Source organism: Dipodomys spectabilis, unplaced genomic scaffold (genome assembly GCF_019054845.1).
Source record: "Dipodomys spectabilis isolate Male_0828 unplaced genomic scaffold, ASM1905484v1 ptg000043l, whole genome shotgun sequence".
NCBI classification, from domain to species: Eukaryota; Metazoa; Chordata; class Mammalia; order Rodentia; family Heteromyidae; genus Dipodomys; species Dipodomys spectabilis.
Window position 1 is genome coordinate 12,674,399 of NW_024870720.1, and position 18,524 is coordinate 12,692,922.

General features: G+C 35.5%; 1 protein-coding gene across 2 annotated transcripts in view; it reads right to left on the reverse strand.

Annotated features, from left to right (window-relative positions):
- Nfxl1 (nuclear transcription factor, X-box binding like 1) overlaps nt 1–18,524 on the reverse strand; it is a 44,762-nt gene that overhangs the window by 12,113 nt on the left and 14,125 nt on the right. For both annotated transcript variants that reach the window (XR_006147240.1, XM_042678332.1), the window contains exons 8-18: nt 17,073–17,187; nt 14,876–15,000; nt 13,893–14,015; nt 11,857–11,947; nt 10,931–11,051; nt 10,328–10,487; nt 9,278–9,369; nt 8,367–8,388; nt 7,574–7,714; nt 3,800–3,966; nt 494–563 (exon numbers count right to left, since the gene is read on the reverse strand). Coding sequence is in view for 1 of the 2 variants with exons in the window: in XM_042678332.1 (XP_042534266.1) it covers nt 494–563; nt 3,800–3,966; nt 7,574–7,714; nt 8,367–8,388; nt 9,278–9,369; nt 10,328–10,487; nt 10,931–11,051; nt 11,857–11,947; nt 13,893–14,015; nt 14,876–15,000; nt 17,073–17,187 (1,227 nt within the window). In the remaining variant the exon portion in view is untranslated. The remainder of the gene's footprint in view (nt 1–493; nt 564–3,799; nt 3,967–7,573; nt 7,715–8,366; nt 8,389–9,277; nt 9,370–10,327; nt 10,488–10,930; nt 11,052–11,856; nt 11,948–13,892; nt 14,016–14,875; nt 15,001–17,072; nt 17,188–18,524) is intronic.

Here is an 18,524-nt window from a genome sequence, read left to right on the forward strand (position 1 = left end):
AATTGCTCTCAAAAATATCTTCTTGTTCTAATACTCACAAAGAGGTACTTCTACGACTCACACATTTCATGAAGAGATATGTATCTATGCTAACTATATGTCTTACCACTTTCACAGACAACAGCTGCACTTCATTTTCAGTGGGCCCAGTGAAGAACCACTAGAATAAAACTTGGAATAAGGTGGCCAAACAATAAGAATAAAAATCCCAGAAAAACAATATCCAAGGAACGTTTACTTCCAAGGAACGTTTACTTCCAAGGAATGTTAACAGGGTTGGGAAGGTGGCTCAGTGGTAGAGTGCTTGCCTTGCATATATGAGGTCCTAGGTTTGATTCCTCAGCACCACATAAGCAGAAAAAGCTGGATGTGGTGCTGTGGCTCAAATGTGGCTCAAATGACAGAGCACTAACCTTGAGCTGAGGGACAGCGGCCCAGGCCCAGAGTTCAGGCCCCACAACTGACAAAAAAAAAATTTCAAGTTACAGCTTACCTCTTTAGGGCACTGATTTTTGCAACAACTGAGGAGGTTCTTTTCATTTACATCAGCTGTGGTTATTTTTCTAAAAATAGGAGGGAACGTTTTGATGAAATTCAAACCAATGTTCATCTCTTAGCATAATTTTTTTCAGAATAAAAAGAAAATTTGCTTTTTTTTTTAAGCTGGGAAAGAGAGAGAGCTGGAAAGAGAGAGAAAAGAGCTAGGAAAGAGGTGGGAAAGAGCAAGCTAGGAAAGAGAAGAAGCTGGGAAAGAGAAGAGAAGGAAAGAGCTGAGAAGAGCTAGAAAAGAGCAGAGAGAGCAGAGCTAAAAAGAATAATTTTCTAAGAATAATTTGCAGCTTCAAATATATCTATGAAGGTAGCCTTATCTCACTTTTTTTCTCTAGCAATTATCTTCAAATTACTTCACAGTTATGGTAACTCAAAATATCTAGCCCTTTTTCTATACCTTTTTCTACACAGGTCAAATGTTAAAAGGAAAAACATCATGAAAAGGCAATACAAAACACAAAAATTATCATCCAGATCTGACTTCTCTTTACTAATTCCTGCTAGTTTCTTTCTCTGTAGATAAATCATTACAATCCATAATTGTAATTTTTCATAAAACACTGAACACAAAAAATTTACAACTAGTGTTTAATATATTATTTCCAATTGAAAAATTCAGGCTATTCAGTGGGAAATACAGGAAGCTTATTGGAAAACTTTTTCCCATTTGTTTTGAGGTATATATTAATATTAAAATTGTAGAAAGCCTACTTATTCATAGGTTTATTACTAGACTAAGCAGTCATAAATAAAATGATAAATTTTAAAAGAAATTTCAAACCCAAACATTTTGAATGCCCACACAAAATACACAGCTCAGTCGGCCCTGTGTTACTGTCAGTCACGTTTACTTCACTGTGTGATCTGCTGAGTCTTTCCTTGCCCTTAATTTTGTGAAAATATGCCTTCTGAAAAGCAAATGGTGCCCTAAAAGGCAAGGTAAAAAGTGATCATAATTTTTCCAAGCCAAACAGAGCATATACTATGTTTAATATAAGTGATAAAGTAAAAATTTTAAATTTGTTGAAATGTAGCATGACTTCAGTGGAAGTTGTTGGTGTTAAGAGAAAAAATGGATCACACAGTATTCAAGATGAAAAACATGAAGTAAGATCCAGTTTTGGGTGAGCAGTAATAATGCATTCAACAGTAATTTTTTTGTGACAATAATGTAGCCTACTCCATGTCAAGTTATGGATGGGTGATCAAACCAACTATACATACATATAGTACATGCAAATCTGAGTAATGAAAACATTAAACTCTATGCATTTTGAGTATCCACAGTTTTTCCTCAACAGTAGTCTCCTTGGAATCTCATACCTGTATATACCAAGGGTATACTGTATTTTAGATCATTGCGTGCTTTTCAATTTCTTTATAACTGATTCGCAAAATACTTTTAAAAAGTCACAGCTAGGTGCCAGTGACTCCTGTCAGTAATCATAGCTACCCAGAAGGCTGAGATCTAAGGACTGTGGTTCAAAGCTGGCCCAGGTGGGAAAATCAATGACAATCTTATCTCCAATGAACCACCAAAAGGCCAGAAGTAGATATATGGCTGAATTAGTAGAGCACCAGCCTTGAATGAACAAACTAAGGAACAACACCCAGGCCCTGAGTTAAAGCCAAAGTACTGGCACCAAGAACAAAAAAAAAAAGTTACAAATATCAAAAAGAAGATTACTCTGTAAAGAATAACTGAATACATATAAAATATCATGGTTTTTATTATTCTATAATTAAGAATGACTCAGCTTTTCAAGGTAATGCTTTGAAATTTCTAACAAGGAAATTTAGGATATTAACTTGCCTATTTAAATAAAGTTACAATCATGAAATGAAAAAGAATTTAAGCCACAAAAATTTTAAATATGAGAAAGGACACTTTTTTATTTTGGTACCACTACTGGTGCTTGAACTTAAGAGTCTGGGTGCTGTCCTTGAACTTCTTGGTTCAGGGCTCTACCACTTGAGCTCAAGTCACTTACTAGTGTAAGAAACAAAAGATCTACATATTAAAAATACAATTAAAAATTTATACCTAATTTTCATCAAACCAAATTCTAGTTTGACACCATCAGTTGAACAATTTGAACAATTTGTCCCAGAAGTGCTTTTGTAATTATTTAAAAGCCAGTGATAACACTTTTTTCCTAACAAAATCTTATACAAAATCTCCAAATGGACATAGAACTCCCCTATGACCCAGCAATCCCACTTTTGGGCATTTACCCAAATGTTTACAAACAAGACCACACTAAAGCTACCAGCACAACTATGTTTATTGCAGCATTATTTACCATAGCTAAGATATGGAACCAACCCAGATGCCCCTCAGTAGATGAATGGATCAAGAAAATGTGGTATATATACACAATGGAATTCTATGCCTCCATCAGAAAGAATGACATTGCCCCATTTTGTTAGAAAATGGAAAAACTTGGAAAAAATTATATTAAGTGAAGTAAGCCAGGCCCAAAGAAACATAGGTCCCATGGTTTCCCTTATTTGCAATATCTAGTATATGTATGAGTCAAGCGGAAAAGGTCAGATAATGTGATGTCAGGAAAATGAACCCTTAGATACGTATTTTAAGGTTTTTTTCTTTCATGCATGTGTTTCTAACGCATTTATAAGATTATCTCTTTGTTGCTTTGTATGTCCCTCCCCCACAGTATAACCCCTGCTTTCACTATATTTGATGTCAGTATAACTTGTGGAGGAGATGGGGAAAAACCAGTTGTTTAAGGATACAGGTGGACCTGTTGCAACAATGAGAAGTACAAGTTGACATGTCCAAAATGAGCTTTACAACATCGGTGGGGGGGGGGGGGGGGGGGGGGGGGAAGGAGAAGGATTGGGATTGGGGGGGAGGGGGGAGGCTGGGAAGGGATGTGAGGGGTAAACCAAAGGAGGAGGCTGCAATGCTTGGTAAGAAATGTACGCATTATCCTGCCCATGTAATTGTAACCCATCTGTACAGTATGTTCACAAATAAAATTAAATTAAATTTAAAAAAAAATCTCCAAATGGAATAAAGCAGAATTTTCCTGGTTGAAATCACAGTGAAGTATCTAGAAGATAGATTAAGCTACACTTCTTGTTTTTAGATATCTACTGAAAAGTCCATGACTATACAGGGTCTAAAGATAAACTTAATAGACAGATAAGCTTACTAAAACTTAATACAAAAACTTGGTAAACAGATAAACTTAATAAAATAGTATTTCTTCAGCCTACTTACCTGCACTCCACATATAGGCTTGTAATCTTGCAGTGACATTTTATTCTAAGCATCTGAACACAAGGAGGACAGTCTCCAGGGTGGCAAGGCAAAACACAAGGATGAGGACAACCCAACGGACGTGATTTAGAGCACCCCTCTTCACAATGAAGGCATTCTGAACCAGCCTGAAAAATTGCATGGAAATAAATCCTTACAATTCTACACACTGAACTTAGATATCCTACTAAATAAAGTACTTTGCACATCTTAGAAGTATAGTTAATACAGAGAGTGATTAAGAATAAATAGATCAAATTAATGCACATATGAAAATAGAACAATGAAACCTGTTGAAATTCTTTTAAAACCAGGGAACAGGAGAAAGAAGAGTAATAATATATACTGATCACAATACTCTGTATACATATATTAAAAATGTCAGAAAGAATTTCCCAACATACGGTATTTTTTTAAAGTAGAGCTAATAAAATGGCATATGTTCTTATTCATCTTAAAAATATTAAGATAAACAATAAGATCATCAGTACAACCATCATTTATATAGATTTTCATGAATCTCATTAAGTCAAACCACTTCACCCTTTAAATGAACTTGACCACATAGGGTCACTAAATTGCAAAATGTAAATTATTTTCTGAAAATAGTGCTAAAATGCAAAATATTTTCTGAAAATAGTGCTGGAAAAATATGGAGTGAATTATCAATTAACTTCACCTCCAACTAGCACAATCGTCATTGAATACACATCACTAAAGCAAATCACACCCATAAATAGATATATCTTAGTGTAACATACATATTAACTCTCCCTGCAGTAGTGATTTAATGTACTGGTGTCAGAAGATAAAAATGAAATTTGAAGTTTTAATTGCAGAATACTGTTTTTTATAATTAGACATAAAAATGACTTATTAAACACCAAGCATTTTTATTATCATTTGTAAACAGCCATGATTATAATTATTAATGTATTAAAAAATTCTAAGCTATTTTTGGCTTTCAGACTAAGTAAAAGTATTTCAAATTACATTACAAACATGTTCTTCTATAAATAACTTCTATTTTTTTATTTTTAAAAGTACATTTTTTAAAAGAACATCTAATTCATTCCACAAACACTTTCCAGCATTTATCTGCCAGGTGTTGTTCCAGGCACTGGGAACAAATGGGACAAATTCCAGGAGGGAAATAAAGAATATAATGTAACATCTTGATAAGCCCTCCAATAAAAGCTAAAGCACAGGAATGTGGTGGTAGTAACAAGAATAAAACCTGCCTGATAAAGTTCACATTTGAACAAAAACTGAGTTAAACAGAATGAGGCGAAGATACATAAAACTCTGGTGGAATGCAGAGTTCCAAAAAAAAGAAACAAGTGAAAAAAAGACTGAGGTAAAAACAGAAGCAAATGGAAGCAAGAGTGATGAGCAAGCCTCAGTTGAGAAGATGGGTAAGGTAATTAAGAGTCAGACTCCTACAGAATGTTACAAGACATAGATCAGGCCTTGAGATTTTAGTCTGAGAGAGACTCAAAACTACCATAAGGTTACCTGTATGTTTTCTGAAAGATGAATTCAGCCTGGCACAGTGGATCCTACCAGTAATAACAAGCTACATGGGAAGCAAGGCTTAGAAGGGTGGCAGTTGGGGCCAACTCAGAGAAAACATCAGTACAACATCAGTTCAACCAATAAGTTAGGGATGGTGGCACATGCCTGTCATCTTGACTAGGACAAGAGGCCTAAATTGGAGGATCAAAGTCCAAGCAGGTCTCAACAAGAACACAAAACATTCAGAAAAATAACTGAAGCAAAAAAAGCCAGGATGTATTCAAGTGATTGAGTGCCTAACTAGTAAGCTTAAGGCCCTGAATTCAAACTAATAAAAATGGGAGTGGAGAGTTACTAAGAAATCTAAGTAAGAAGATAATGGTAGCTTAAAGAAAAAAAAAAAAAAGATAATTGGTAGCTGAGATGAGCTGTTAGTACAAGTTATAAGAAATGGTCAGATTCTAGATCTGTTTAAAAGACAGATCTAACATTTTGTCGCATTTTCTATGGAATAAGAGGAATGAAGATAAGGAAAACTGTTTGCATAATTCCCATGCAACTGGGTAAATGTTACCTGTGTTACTCAATACTACTTTTTCAAATGCAAAGATTCAGGAAGAGAAAACAATGAACAACAAAATATATAAACATACACAAAACTAACATGTAGAATCTACTTGCTCTTTCTAACTATATGGGATACCTACAATACTCTTCAATTTAAATATTAAAAGAAAAAGCATTTCCAGGCCGAGATTTAAGAAGCCAAGAACACCATTTTCTAACTTGCTACTTTCCTATTTTATGAGCACAGAGAATTCACTTGACAAAATTAAGCTTCAGGTTCCCTATCAGTAACACATATATTTACTTAGGAACTCTACTCAACTGTAAAAAAAAAAAAACCAGAAAAAAAGAAAATAAAATTACTAAATATACACTTGCTATTCTGGATTACTTCCTATATCAAGTTTATTTTTCTAGAAAAGACTATTTTTAAATACTACAATGAAGCCAGTCACTAGTGATTCACACCTGTAATCCTAGCTACTCAGCAGACTGAGATCTGAGGACCATAGCAAAGCTAGCCCAGGTGGAGAAAGTGTTAATTTCCAATTAACCATCAGAAAACCAGAAGTAAAGCTCTGGCTCAAGTGGTACAGGGCTAGCCTTGAATACAAAAGGGCAGGGACAGTGCTCAGGCCCTAAGTTCAAGCCCCATGACCAGTATACACACACAAAAATACAATGAGTCTGGCTATCCCAATCTCATCTGCAATTTTCATTAAAAAAGAAAAAGACGGTTGAAAGCATGTAAAAATACAGTCCTGGCAAATATAAAACCCTAAGTTCAACCCCATACTACAAAATAATAATTTTCTTTTAAAAAGAACTTATTACTCAAGAAGTAATTCACAATAATTTCCTAATAGTCACACTGGCTTTGAATGTGTTTTTCCTGACTCATTTGTTGTCTTGGAAATTGAGAAGAGAAAAACCATATCACAGTTAAAGTCACTTTGATCATTATTTTTAGTTTGATTTATACTGTATTTATTAACTTTTTCTTTTTATCTAATGTATTATAAAAGTCAAGTCATGTAATGATTAAAATATCATAAGCAGTGCATTTAAATGTGTACATGAACAAAATAATACCACAGGCACTGATGTCATATTACAACAATAAAAGAAAAAACTAATAATGCAAATAAATATTTCAATCACACAATTCATATTAATTAAAACATTTGTAAATTGAATGTTATTTAAAAATAAAATGAAGTTTTCTGACTTATTTCTCATTAAAATGCCTGCTTATAGTATAATTCTCTGTAGGTTTAGGAACTATTTTGCTTAATATTATTTGAACTTTGATTACATACATTTGGTCATTTTTACAGATCTTTGAACAGTTCATTTCTCTTATGACTTTAAAATGCTTTTACATAATTTTATGTGCACACACACATACATACCATATATCTATGGTGAAATATACATTAAAATAACCCCAACGAAAGTAAAAGATTGGAAATTTTTAAATTAGGAACATTAGCTACCCTATGTGTCAAGTTTGAAAAAGGTAGCTTTTAGGAAAGGCAAGGCAGGCCACAAAGGATAAGGGGAGGAAAAAAGGAAGAATCTATAATAAATGGAAACGATACGCTATGATGGTTGAAAATGTAGACATACATGCATTCAACCTAAGAATATTACCTTGTTTTTGCCAGTGCAGCCATCAACTTCAGTTACTTTGTGACACTCTTTCATACACGTATGATTCTGACAATCTAGGAGTCTTCCACAAACTCTCTTACAAGAGTAGGGTCCTGCAACATGGCATGGTAGTGGACTCACCTTAAAAAAAATAAAGATGAAACTGACATATATATATACACACACACACACACACACACACACACACACAAACACAAAAAAAAAATCTTCTGGACCCGTATTTTCTTTTTTTTTAATTGTGAAAATTTTTGTACAGAGGGGTTACAATTACATGGGCAAGATAATGAGTACATTTCTTATCAACCATTGTTGCCTCCTCCTTTGTTTCCCCTTCCCATCCCTTCCCATCCCCCCATCTGCCTCCCCCACCCAATCCTCTCCCCCACCAAAGTTGTAAAGTTCATTTTTCGACATAACGACTTGTACATTGGACCCATATTTTCAAAATGACTCCTATAATTTAAGAACAGATTTCATGAAAGTCTAATACATTTTCATTAATAATAATGTTTATTATCTAAGTCAAAGTAATCTAGCAAAACATAAAGAGCCCAAGAAATAAAGCATTCTATTACTAAAAGGGAAATGTAATATAGCGACTCTGCAATGAATGCATATATACATAAGCTAAATAAAAGCATTTTAATGAGTAGATAAACCTACAATAGCTACAACATTAAAGTACTACACTCCAATCTAGTTATGTCTAACAACACTAGCATAAAAGAGATATAAATTAAAAGCTTACTTACAAACTGTACCTGTAACTCACCTCATGCTTCCCAAGACATTCCCTACAAGGAAACAAATAAAAACATAAATTCTTCAAAAAGAATATGTAAACCAAAGATCCTAACTCCATTAGTTTTAGTGAATAAAAAGTAAACAAATATGGAAATAAACAATTACTATAAGGTTACAGGATACAACATTAATATACATAGGCTTCTTTTCCTGTCTAATAGCAGTGAATAACTGGAATTTGAAATTTTAAAAATCATAAGACTATACTCCACACAAAAACCTCAATCTACTTACCTACAAAAATTACAAAATGCCAGGGAAGGAAATTAAAGATTTAAATAGATATTCCTTGTCTGTGGAGAGAAAGCCTCAATACTGTTAAGATTTTATCAAGATTCAACACAATTCCCATCGAAATTCCATGGAATTGAAAAAACTAATTGTAAAGTCAAAATATGGAAAGACAACAGAGGTAGTAGCACAATACTGAAGAAAACACAGGTGGAAGACTGAGACTATCTGGCTTCAAGACTTGAAAAACTAAATCAATGGAACAGGGCCCAGAAATAAACCCATACAAACACAGTCACCTGATCTCTGACAAAGGCAAATGACAGGTAAAGGACATTCTTTTCAACAAAGAGTGGTACTGGAACAAAAGGTAACATTCACTTGCCAAAAAAGTCTAGACAGACTTATACCTAAAACTCAAAACAGAACAGAGAGATCCATAGATTTGCAACTATCATGGCAAATACAGTTGAAACAAACAAACAAACAAAAAACCCAAAAACAAAAACAAAAGAAAATGAAGCTGAACACAGAATAGTTTACAGGCCAGGCCTGAAATAATGATGAACTGAACTAAAACAAAGGGGAGAGGTTCAATACTAAGCGAAAAACAGAAATAGCCAGAAAGGTTAAAATTCTAACACTTACACAGGAATAGGAACTTGACAAGGAGGACAGGGTAATGCAGTCTGAATAAATGCTGGCTCAGAAGACTGCTCCCAGGGTCCTGAAGGTTGGGGCTATGAATAAAATACATGACAATTTGAAGTCAGAAAGATTAAATCATATAGGTTTTTTAAGACTCTGAGAAAACAGTTCTAATGAATCATTTGTTTAAACAGGTTGAATTTTTCTTCAAGTAATCAACAAATTGTGCTTACTGAAACATTTTATTCCATCTATGTTACAAGTTATTACCCTTCAAACATACTAGAAAGTGCCACTTTTTAAAAGTTGAAACAACATTTAAATAGAGCCTCCTTCAATTCTCAAAAGCCAAAAGGAGAATGAGATATACAACTGTTAACTCCAGTACCCACCAGTTCAATGTAATCATTATATTCACTGCTATTCCTCATTACCTAGTCAGAAGTCTGACCCATAATAAGGGCTCAATGAATACTGAGTAAGTGAGTGAGTCTTTAAGGAAGCTACTCTGTGGCATTCTTCATAGCTCTACCTCACCCCACCCCAGGTGCTGGAGATCAAACTCAGGGCCTCATACACACAAGTGCTCTACCATGGAGTTACACACACCCAGTTCTCATACTATGAGCTTAAGGAAAAAAAAACCAAATCTTCTAGACACTAGTAGCTCATGCCTAAAATCCTAGCTACTCAAAGGCTAAGACCTAGAAGATAGTGGCTAAAAGCCAGCTCAGGCAGAACAAACAGTCCATGACACATCTCCAATTAATCAGTAAAAAAACGTGAGAAAAAAACCCAGGTTTTAGAGGCATGGTTCAAGTGTAGAGCACCAGTTGTGAGCAAGCAAGCTGAGAACGTGTATGGCCCTGAAACTTGCACAAACACACAGACACAAAGACCAAGCCTTACTTTTCCTTGTTCCACTGTATCTAGCATAGTGTTTAATGTATGTTTCATACTCAAAAAGTACTTAGTCATTGCTTATTGAATGACTGTAAAATCAAGAAACTACAACCACGTGCAATCTCTTTATTAATACTATTCTCTTACCCTGCCAGTTTGCCTTATTAATGCTTGATCATGACATGAAGTAGAACATAAGTGGCCACATTTCTCCAAAACTTTTTGGCAAAGTTGATGACAGGGTGGACAAGGGCCAAAGTGACACCGATGTTTTTCTTGACTTGTATGATGACATGATGGTGGTCGACTAAATCACAAAGTAAAATGTTTAAGTCCTTTCACAATTCAACAATTATATGTAAAGTACAATGATCTATTTCTGTATTGTCTAATTCCATGTGCAATGAACATACTGAGGATATTAACATTTTAAAACACTAAAGCAAAATTACGCTAAAAACTGTTAACAATATTTAAAACATTTTTTTTTTTTTTTTGGGTCCGGTCGTGGGGCTTGAATTCTGGGCCTGGGCGCTGTCCCTCAGCTCTTCAGCTCAAGGCTAGCGCTCTACCACTTGAGCCACAGCACCACTTCCGGCTTTTTTCTTTTTGCTTATGTGGTGCTGAGGAATCGAACCCAGGGCCTTATGCATGCAAGGCAAGCGCTCTACCACTGAGCCATCTTCCCAGCCCTATTTAAAACATTTGAGTTAAGCTGTAAGTGTAGGTTTGTAGGAGCTCCATACCAACCTGCATAGCTCTTTGCACTTGGGTGGTCTCGTGGTTCTCTCCCGGCCACAGGGCACAGTCACCTTTGCATTACCGCAATTGCATTTCACATCAACGGTTTCTGGGCATGGATAGCAACTGCCTGGAAAAAGGTCTCATACTGAAAAATTTTGTCTTAACCCAATACCTCAAAAAAAGTACAATCAATAAATTTATTGTATTTGCACAACAGGATAAGATACTGCACAACTATAAGAATAAGGAAATGATGGAAATACTAATGAATCTTAACATACATTAAGCAAAAGAAGTCATATATAAAAAGTAAAAAAAAAAAAGATTCTCACTAGCTTTCTAAAGAGAAATGTAGTTAATTGTTCACAAAAACATCTATGTTAAATGTAATGTGTCTATATTTCCATTTTTAAATAACTACACTATTTTATTTTAACTCAAATACAGTCATTGTTAATAAATAAAACTCACATTAACAGAAGTTCTTTAGGGTTCCAAAAAGTATAAACAAATCACAAGAATAATGTTTTATAACCACTGGCATAGGATGTATTCAATCCCTTGCTAGATTTAATTCCATATAAATGAATAAAATTCAGAACAAAACTGAAAAATTCCCATGTATATATTAACTGGTATTTTCTTTAAACTGAGTGGAGATGGTTAGGGAAATAATAGCATGGTTTACAGAAAATATAAAACTTCCATATCCACAAGACTGTGAATATTCATTCTTCTGAATAAATCACTAAGTAACTAACTTTTAACAAGTCTTAGGTTTACTTGCCTTGTTTATAAAAACAGATATTAGCAACAGTCTTACCTTAAGATTGTTAAGGAGTCACAAAACAGATAATGAATATGAAAATTCCTATAGATATAAAGCACTATGTACATGCAAACACAAAATTACAGCTATTGTTAAATTGTACCTCTGTGGCAGACAGATGGACATTTATGGTTTCTACATCCTAAAGTCCGTCCACAGTTTTGATCACAAGGTGGACAGTTTCCAGGGCAACACTGAAAAGAAAGCACTATATAAATACTATATAATCTGAAAGGCAGGTATATCACATTACCCTTAATATAAATTAGTATCATCATTAATACACGCATAAATTCAGTTATTCAAAGAACTTATGTAAAGTTAAAGCAATTTTTCCCACTCTAACAATGAAAATATTCAAAAATATCAACATTCTTCCAGTAACCAGATACTGTTTTTAAGAGTTTACTAGTTTAAATAGACAATGACTTAATATATTCAAAGTTAAATTTTCTTGCTTTTTAGTTAAATATTCTGGTTAACTTCCATCAAAGAATTTCATTTACTTATCTATGCAGAGATTGGCAGCATTACAAAAGAAATAGATTCGATCTAAATGTAGTCAATTCTGGCTATTAGTCTGGCTGTTTTTAAAATAAAATTGGTTTAACGTATAGATTAATCTGGCCACCATTTTCAAAACATGGGACTAGAGAATGAAAAGACAGGGAAACAAATGTAGACTACCTACACCTGTCTTTCTCGTCACTTCCTTGACTTGCTGTCTGTGATATAGCTATGACTTGTCCTAATGTTTCACTAAAGAACACCAGGCAAAACAGGATACTTAAATCTATACAAAAAAAGAAAAAGCACCAAAAATAGATATAACAAAGGACTACTTGTCTTTTTTTTGAATTGTGTTATACAAAAATAACTCAATGTTAAACATAGGGAAAAAAAAACATGTAGACATGTATTTGGGGTTTATATACAGGGGTATTAAATGGGTAAGAATCATGTATTTTATGTCTGGAAATTTACTGTAATAAGGTTCTTAAGCAACTAGTCAAAAGAGAAAAAGAGAAGAGGGAAATAAATTGGAGTTAATAAGCAAATAAAGTAGATGAAATGATATCATCAAAAAACAAAGAACAAGGGTTAAGAAGGTGGCTCAGTGGTAGAGTGCTTGCCTCAAATGCATGAGACCATAGATTTGATTCCTCAGAACCACATAAACAGAAAAAGCCTGACATGGCGCTGTGGCTCAGGTAGTAAAGCGCTAGCCTTGAGCTGAAGAACTGAGGGACAGCACCCAGGCCCAGAGTTCAAGCCTTACGACTAACCCCCCCCACACACTCCACCCAAAAAAATAAATAAATAAAAAATAAATGAAGAACAAAAGCAGAGTGGAGAAATATCTAGAAAACAAATAGCAAGATGGCAGAATTAAATCCAACCATAATAAAGATCACATTTAACTTTATGTGATTTATACCCAAATCAAATGATAAATGCTGTCAATTTAGATAAAGTCTAAACTCTTGAGAAGAAATGTACATTCTTTTAGGTTATAACCTAAAAGAATGAATAAAGTTAAATCATGTGACTACTAAGCAAGGCTAATATCATCACTCCTTCAATAAACTTTAGAAAGAATTTTACAAAAAGGCTGTTTCTTAATGAAAAAAAAGCACCCAGAAGTGCTACATATATATAGAACAGTAAAATATATCAGTAAAATTTCTATTAGGCTAAGCATCAAAAATAATTCCTGTTATTAACTTCTGCTAGGTCCCAACCATCAGAATAAATTAGCACTCTCTCTTAATGAAATTTTAAATCCAGAGAATAGAAAACAACAGCCCCAGACCTAAGCTTGCTTTTCTGTTTTCTTTGAGAGAGAATCTCATTATGTAGCCTAGGCTGGTACTGAACTCAAGATCCTTTTGTTTCAGCCTTCTGAACACTGGGATTAGAGGCAGATGCAACAATTCCTGGCTTGAGACTTTTTTATTTAAAAAACAAGTATAATTTCCTACTAATTATAAACAACGAAATTATGTTGGCTATTTACTAGTGTTTTACATGGAAAATAAAGAACATATCTGAACATTTGAGGACCAAGATAAGCCCTTTATTAATCATAGGCCCAAAAAGGAAAAATTCAAGACAAGTTTTAAATCAGTGTTTCTATACCTTTCTCCTACACTGATGCTTCTGACAGTCACGCATCTTAACACATTTAGTTTCACACAGATAAGATTTATGACACGGCATTCGCTTTGTATGCTTTCCACAGCGACAATGCTTTTCCACTTCCTGGAACAATCAAAACAATACTATTAAAACTGTTTTTTCCTCACACAACAATCTCTGTAAATATCACCAAAATCAAAATTGAGTCTCCTAAAATGTTTATATCTTACTTGGTTCCAAAAAGGACTTCCTATCAATGTTAATAAATTTAGTAGAAATTTGATATTAAACATTAAAAAACCACATATTAAAACCACTTAAGTCATAACAATCATAACATTTCACATCTTGTCTCACTACAACAGAAAAACTTGAGTCTAGCAGCCTAACTGGTTGATCAGGCAGTATGATCAAAACCAAATGACATACATAACTTTTTTGGGTTTGAGTGCCATTCCCAGGGGCTTGAACTGGGTCCTGTTCCTAAACTTTTTTCCTCAAGGCTTCCCTCTGCCACTTGAGCCACAGCTCTCCATTTATGCCATTTTTTGGTGCTTAAATGGAAAGAGCAGTCTCACAGTCTTTCCTATCCAGGCTAACTTTAAGTTGCATTCCTCCTGAGTAGCTAGGATTACAGGCATAAGCCACCAGTGCTCAGAGACATATATAATTTTAAAGTCCCAAATTTAGGCTTTTGCTTCTTTCCATCAAAACTATGCCTAATTCAATACTGTTCTCAATATCCTATGGAAAAAAAACAATTCCACACTGGACATTTATAAGCACAAACAAAAAAGGAGATTTTTACATTTGACTACTAGCACATACTTTTCCTGATTCTTACCATAAATATTAGAACACTAAATACCTATAGATCATCACGTAGAAGTACATAAAAGCAAAAATGTTAAACAATCACAAGACAATACTATCATATTATGATATGTAGCTCTAAAAAGTAATTGTTACAGGCTGTGACTAACTTGTCTACATGTTTCACAAGGACCTCGGTGACAGCGTTGTGAACATCTATGGAGTCCACATTCGAGTACTTTGTCACAGCTATCTCCACAAGTTGGTACATCTTCTGTACAAGGCAAAGAAAATTCTAAAAGCAGATAAAATGTCAGTGTAAGATATTACAAAGCAGTAACAAAATGCCACATTTCAAAGACTTCCCTGAAGAATGACAGCCATTTCAGACTATACAATTTTGCATCCATTCAATTATTGAACTATATTTTTACTGACTGAAAATAATCCTTAATATTTTGTGAAGCTTAGTAGTGGTTTTTTTCTTTTGAAACAGTCCTGCTACATAGGCTAAGATGGACAATGTTCCTGACCTCACCTCTAAAGTGCTGGGATTACAGATATGCATCACTGTATTCCAGCAAAAGTGTGTGTGTGTGTGTGTGTGTGTGTGTGTGTGTGTGTTTGTTTGTGTGTGTGTGTGTGTGTCCCCGTCCTAGGGCTTGAACTGCTGGGATTATAGATATTCATCACTGTATTCCAGCAACATGGGGGGGGGGGGGGGGGGTGTCTGTGTGTGTCCTAGAGCTTGAACTCAGGGCCTGTTCCAAGCTTTTGTGCTCAAGGCTAGCCCTCCACTGGCTGTGTGTGTGTGTGTGTGTGTGTGTGTGTGTGTGTGTGTGTGTGTGTGTAAGGTTAGCCCTCCACTGGCTGTGTGTGTGTGTGTGTGTGTGTGTGTGTGTGTAAGGTTAGCCCTCCACTGGCTGTGTGTGTGTGTGTGTGTGTGTGTGTGTGTGTGTGTGTGTGTGTGTGTGTGTGTGTGTGTGTGTGTGTGTGTGTGTGTGTGTGTAAGGTTAGCCCTCCACTGGCTTTTTTGTGGTTAATTGGGAGATAAAGAGTTTCATGGACTTTTCTGCCTGGGCTGGTTTCATACCACTATCCTCAGATCTCAGCCTCCTAAGTAGCTAGGATTATAGGTATGAGCCACCAATGCCCAAGTAAGTTTATGCTTTTCAAACAGGAATTTGACACATGAAAAGTTACCATCCTCAATAAACATATTTATAGGCTAACTACTTTTAAAATGAGCTAGATTATATAAAACTGAGATTTCCACATCCTGTGATGTGGAAAATTTCATTTTCTCTTAATATCACAGGATGAAAAAGACAGACTTTAAAACACTATACAAGCCAGGCTCCGGTGGCTCATGCCTGTAATCCGAGCTACTCAGGAGGCTGAGATCTAACCACCAGAAAACCAGAAGTGGCGCTATGGATAACCTGGTACTCACCTTGAGCTCAAGAGCACCCAAGTCCAGAGTTCAAGCCCCACGACTGACATAAAAACAAAAAACAAAAAAAAAAAACACTATACAAAAGCTGGGTGCCAGTGACTTACATCTGTAATCCTAACTACTCAGGAGGATGAGATCTGAAGATCATGGTTTGAAGCCACCCAGGCAGAAAAGTTCCCATGAGGCTCATCTCTCCAATTAACCATTCAAAATCCAGAAATGGCACTGTGGCTCAAGTGGTAGAGTGCTAGCCTTGAGCACAAAAAGGCTCAGGAACAGTGTCCAGGCCCTGAGTGAGGTCAAGCCCCACAACTGACCAAAAAACAAACAAACAAAAAAAAAACCCAACATTATACTAACAAATAGGTGATGAGAAGTATTAGAAATAATCTAAGGAGTCTATTATTGGTGGAGAATCAAGGCAACTGACTCAAACTGCAACCTGACTATACTTTGACCTCAAAATAGGTTAAGCTATAATCTAATACACAATAATGACAATATCACAGCCTGACCCCTTATCAATCCTCACCAGAATCACAGCATAGAATGGTACACTTACAAGTGATAAACTGAAAATGACACATCAGATTCCCAAAGATCATAGTTTATATATATTAAGGTTTACTCAGTGCTGTACATGTATGGGCACAAGCAAATATAGAATGACAAAAATCAACCATAATTATCATTCATTATCATTATCATTTTGTCCTCTGGGATCCCAACGCCTTCTCTTCCCCTGCTCCTGGCAACCACTGATTTCTCGCTGACTCTACAGTTTCACTTTTCCAGAGTCCTACAGTATATACTTCTTTCAAATAAGTTTGCTTCATTTAGTAATATTCAGTTAAACTTCTTTCATTTATTTCCATGGCTCAATAGCTCATTTCTTTAAAAGACAGACTTACTTGATTTCTGACATGGACAGGCCCTCTTCCCAGATCGAGGACATTCTCCACAAGCACCAACATGGCACACTTGTTCACATGTATGATTGCCACATGAAAGTGTTTTTCCACACACCTAAAATAAAATGTGGACTAGTGAAAACAAAGAAGTCTGCATAAACATAATCCATTTTCAAACTTAAATAAGCAACTTCTTTATGTCCTTCATATTATCATACTTTGTCTAACTTTATATTTTTTGTGTGTATACATTTCCTAGGCACCAAATAGTATATCTTTAAAAATGTAATAAAGAAAAAAAAGCACATACAGTTTCACATAACAACCAATTAAAGATTTCCAAACAGTACTGAACCAGGCCAATTCTTTCAGAAATTTTTTTTCTTTTTCTGTCGGTCGTGGGGCTTGAACTCTGGGGAACCAGGCCAATTCTATAAATACCTATAAAATCAATCCTATTTCTCCAATAGTATTAACTGTGCAAGGGAGAAGGGGAGGTCTGAAGAAAAGGGAAAACATATTGTAAGAAAATAAAAAATTACCTTGAATTAAAATTCAACAAGTAGCCCTTACTTGAAAAAAAATTCTCTTTAGTAATTAAAATATTAAATTAAAATATAACTTCCTGATACATGAAATAGTTCATTTGAGTTGCTATTCTTTTGCTTAATTATATTTAATTAGCATTTCTGCTTTTCAATCATTTATGTTTTCCATATTCTTTTTTTGTTTTTTCAGGTAAGGGGTAGGCTTATTCATCGTTCTGGCTGGCACCAGGCCACCTTGGCCCTCCACACGGCTGAGAAAGGCCTGGAAAAGAGCTGGGAAAAGAGGGCGTCTGGGAAAGAGCTGGGAAAGAGAGAGAGCTGGGAAAAAGAGCAAAGAGCTAGGAAAGAGCTGAGAAGGAAAGAGCTGAGAAAGAAAGTCTGGGCCTGGGCTAGGCCTTATCTAGGGTATGGGTGGAGAAAGGTGTGGTCACATCAAATTCAGATGTGACCTCAGAGGATGCAGATGTGACCTCTTCCAGGTGTGCCAGTCGCCTAGGTACTGAGTGGAGACTTTGCTTGAGGAGGGTGGTCTGCTCACCATCCAGGACCGGACCTTATATACCAGCCTTTTAATAATCATGAAATAGGGCACAGATTCTCTCTGGCTACTTCCTGCTGACAAGGGGTGTTGACATTAGGGGTAAAAGGCTGGAATTTGGTCCCCTCTCAGAGAAGGCAGTGAGCAGCAGCAGCTGTCTCTTGGTGGCATGAGTCCTTAGATGAAGTCTGGAGAAGTCTCATGAGGCATTGAGGGTAAAAAGAGGTTGCTGAGTAAGAACCACACCACACACGTGGAATTCAGGTAAGGGGTAGGTTTATTCAATAGACCTGCTGGGACCAGGCCAGGGTGGCACTCCACGCACTGGGGAAAGGCCTGGGAAAGCTGAGAAAGAGCTGAGAAGGA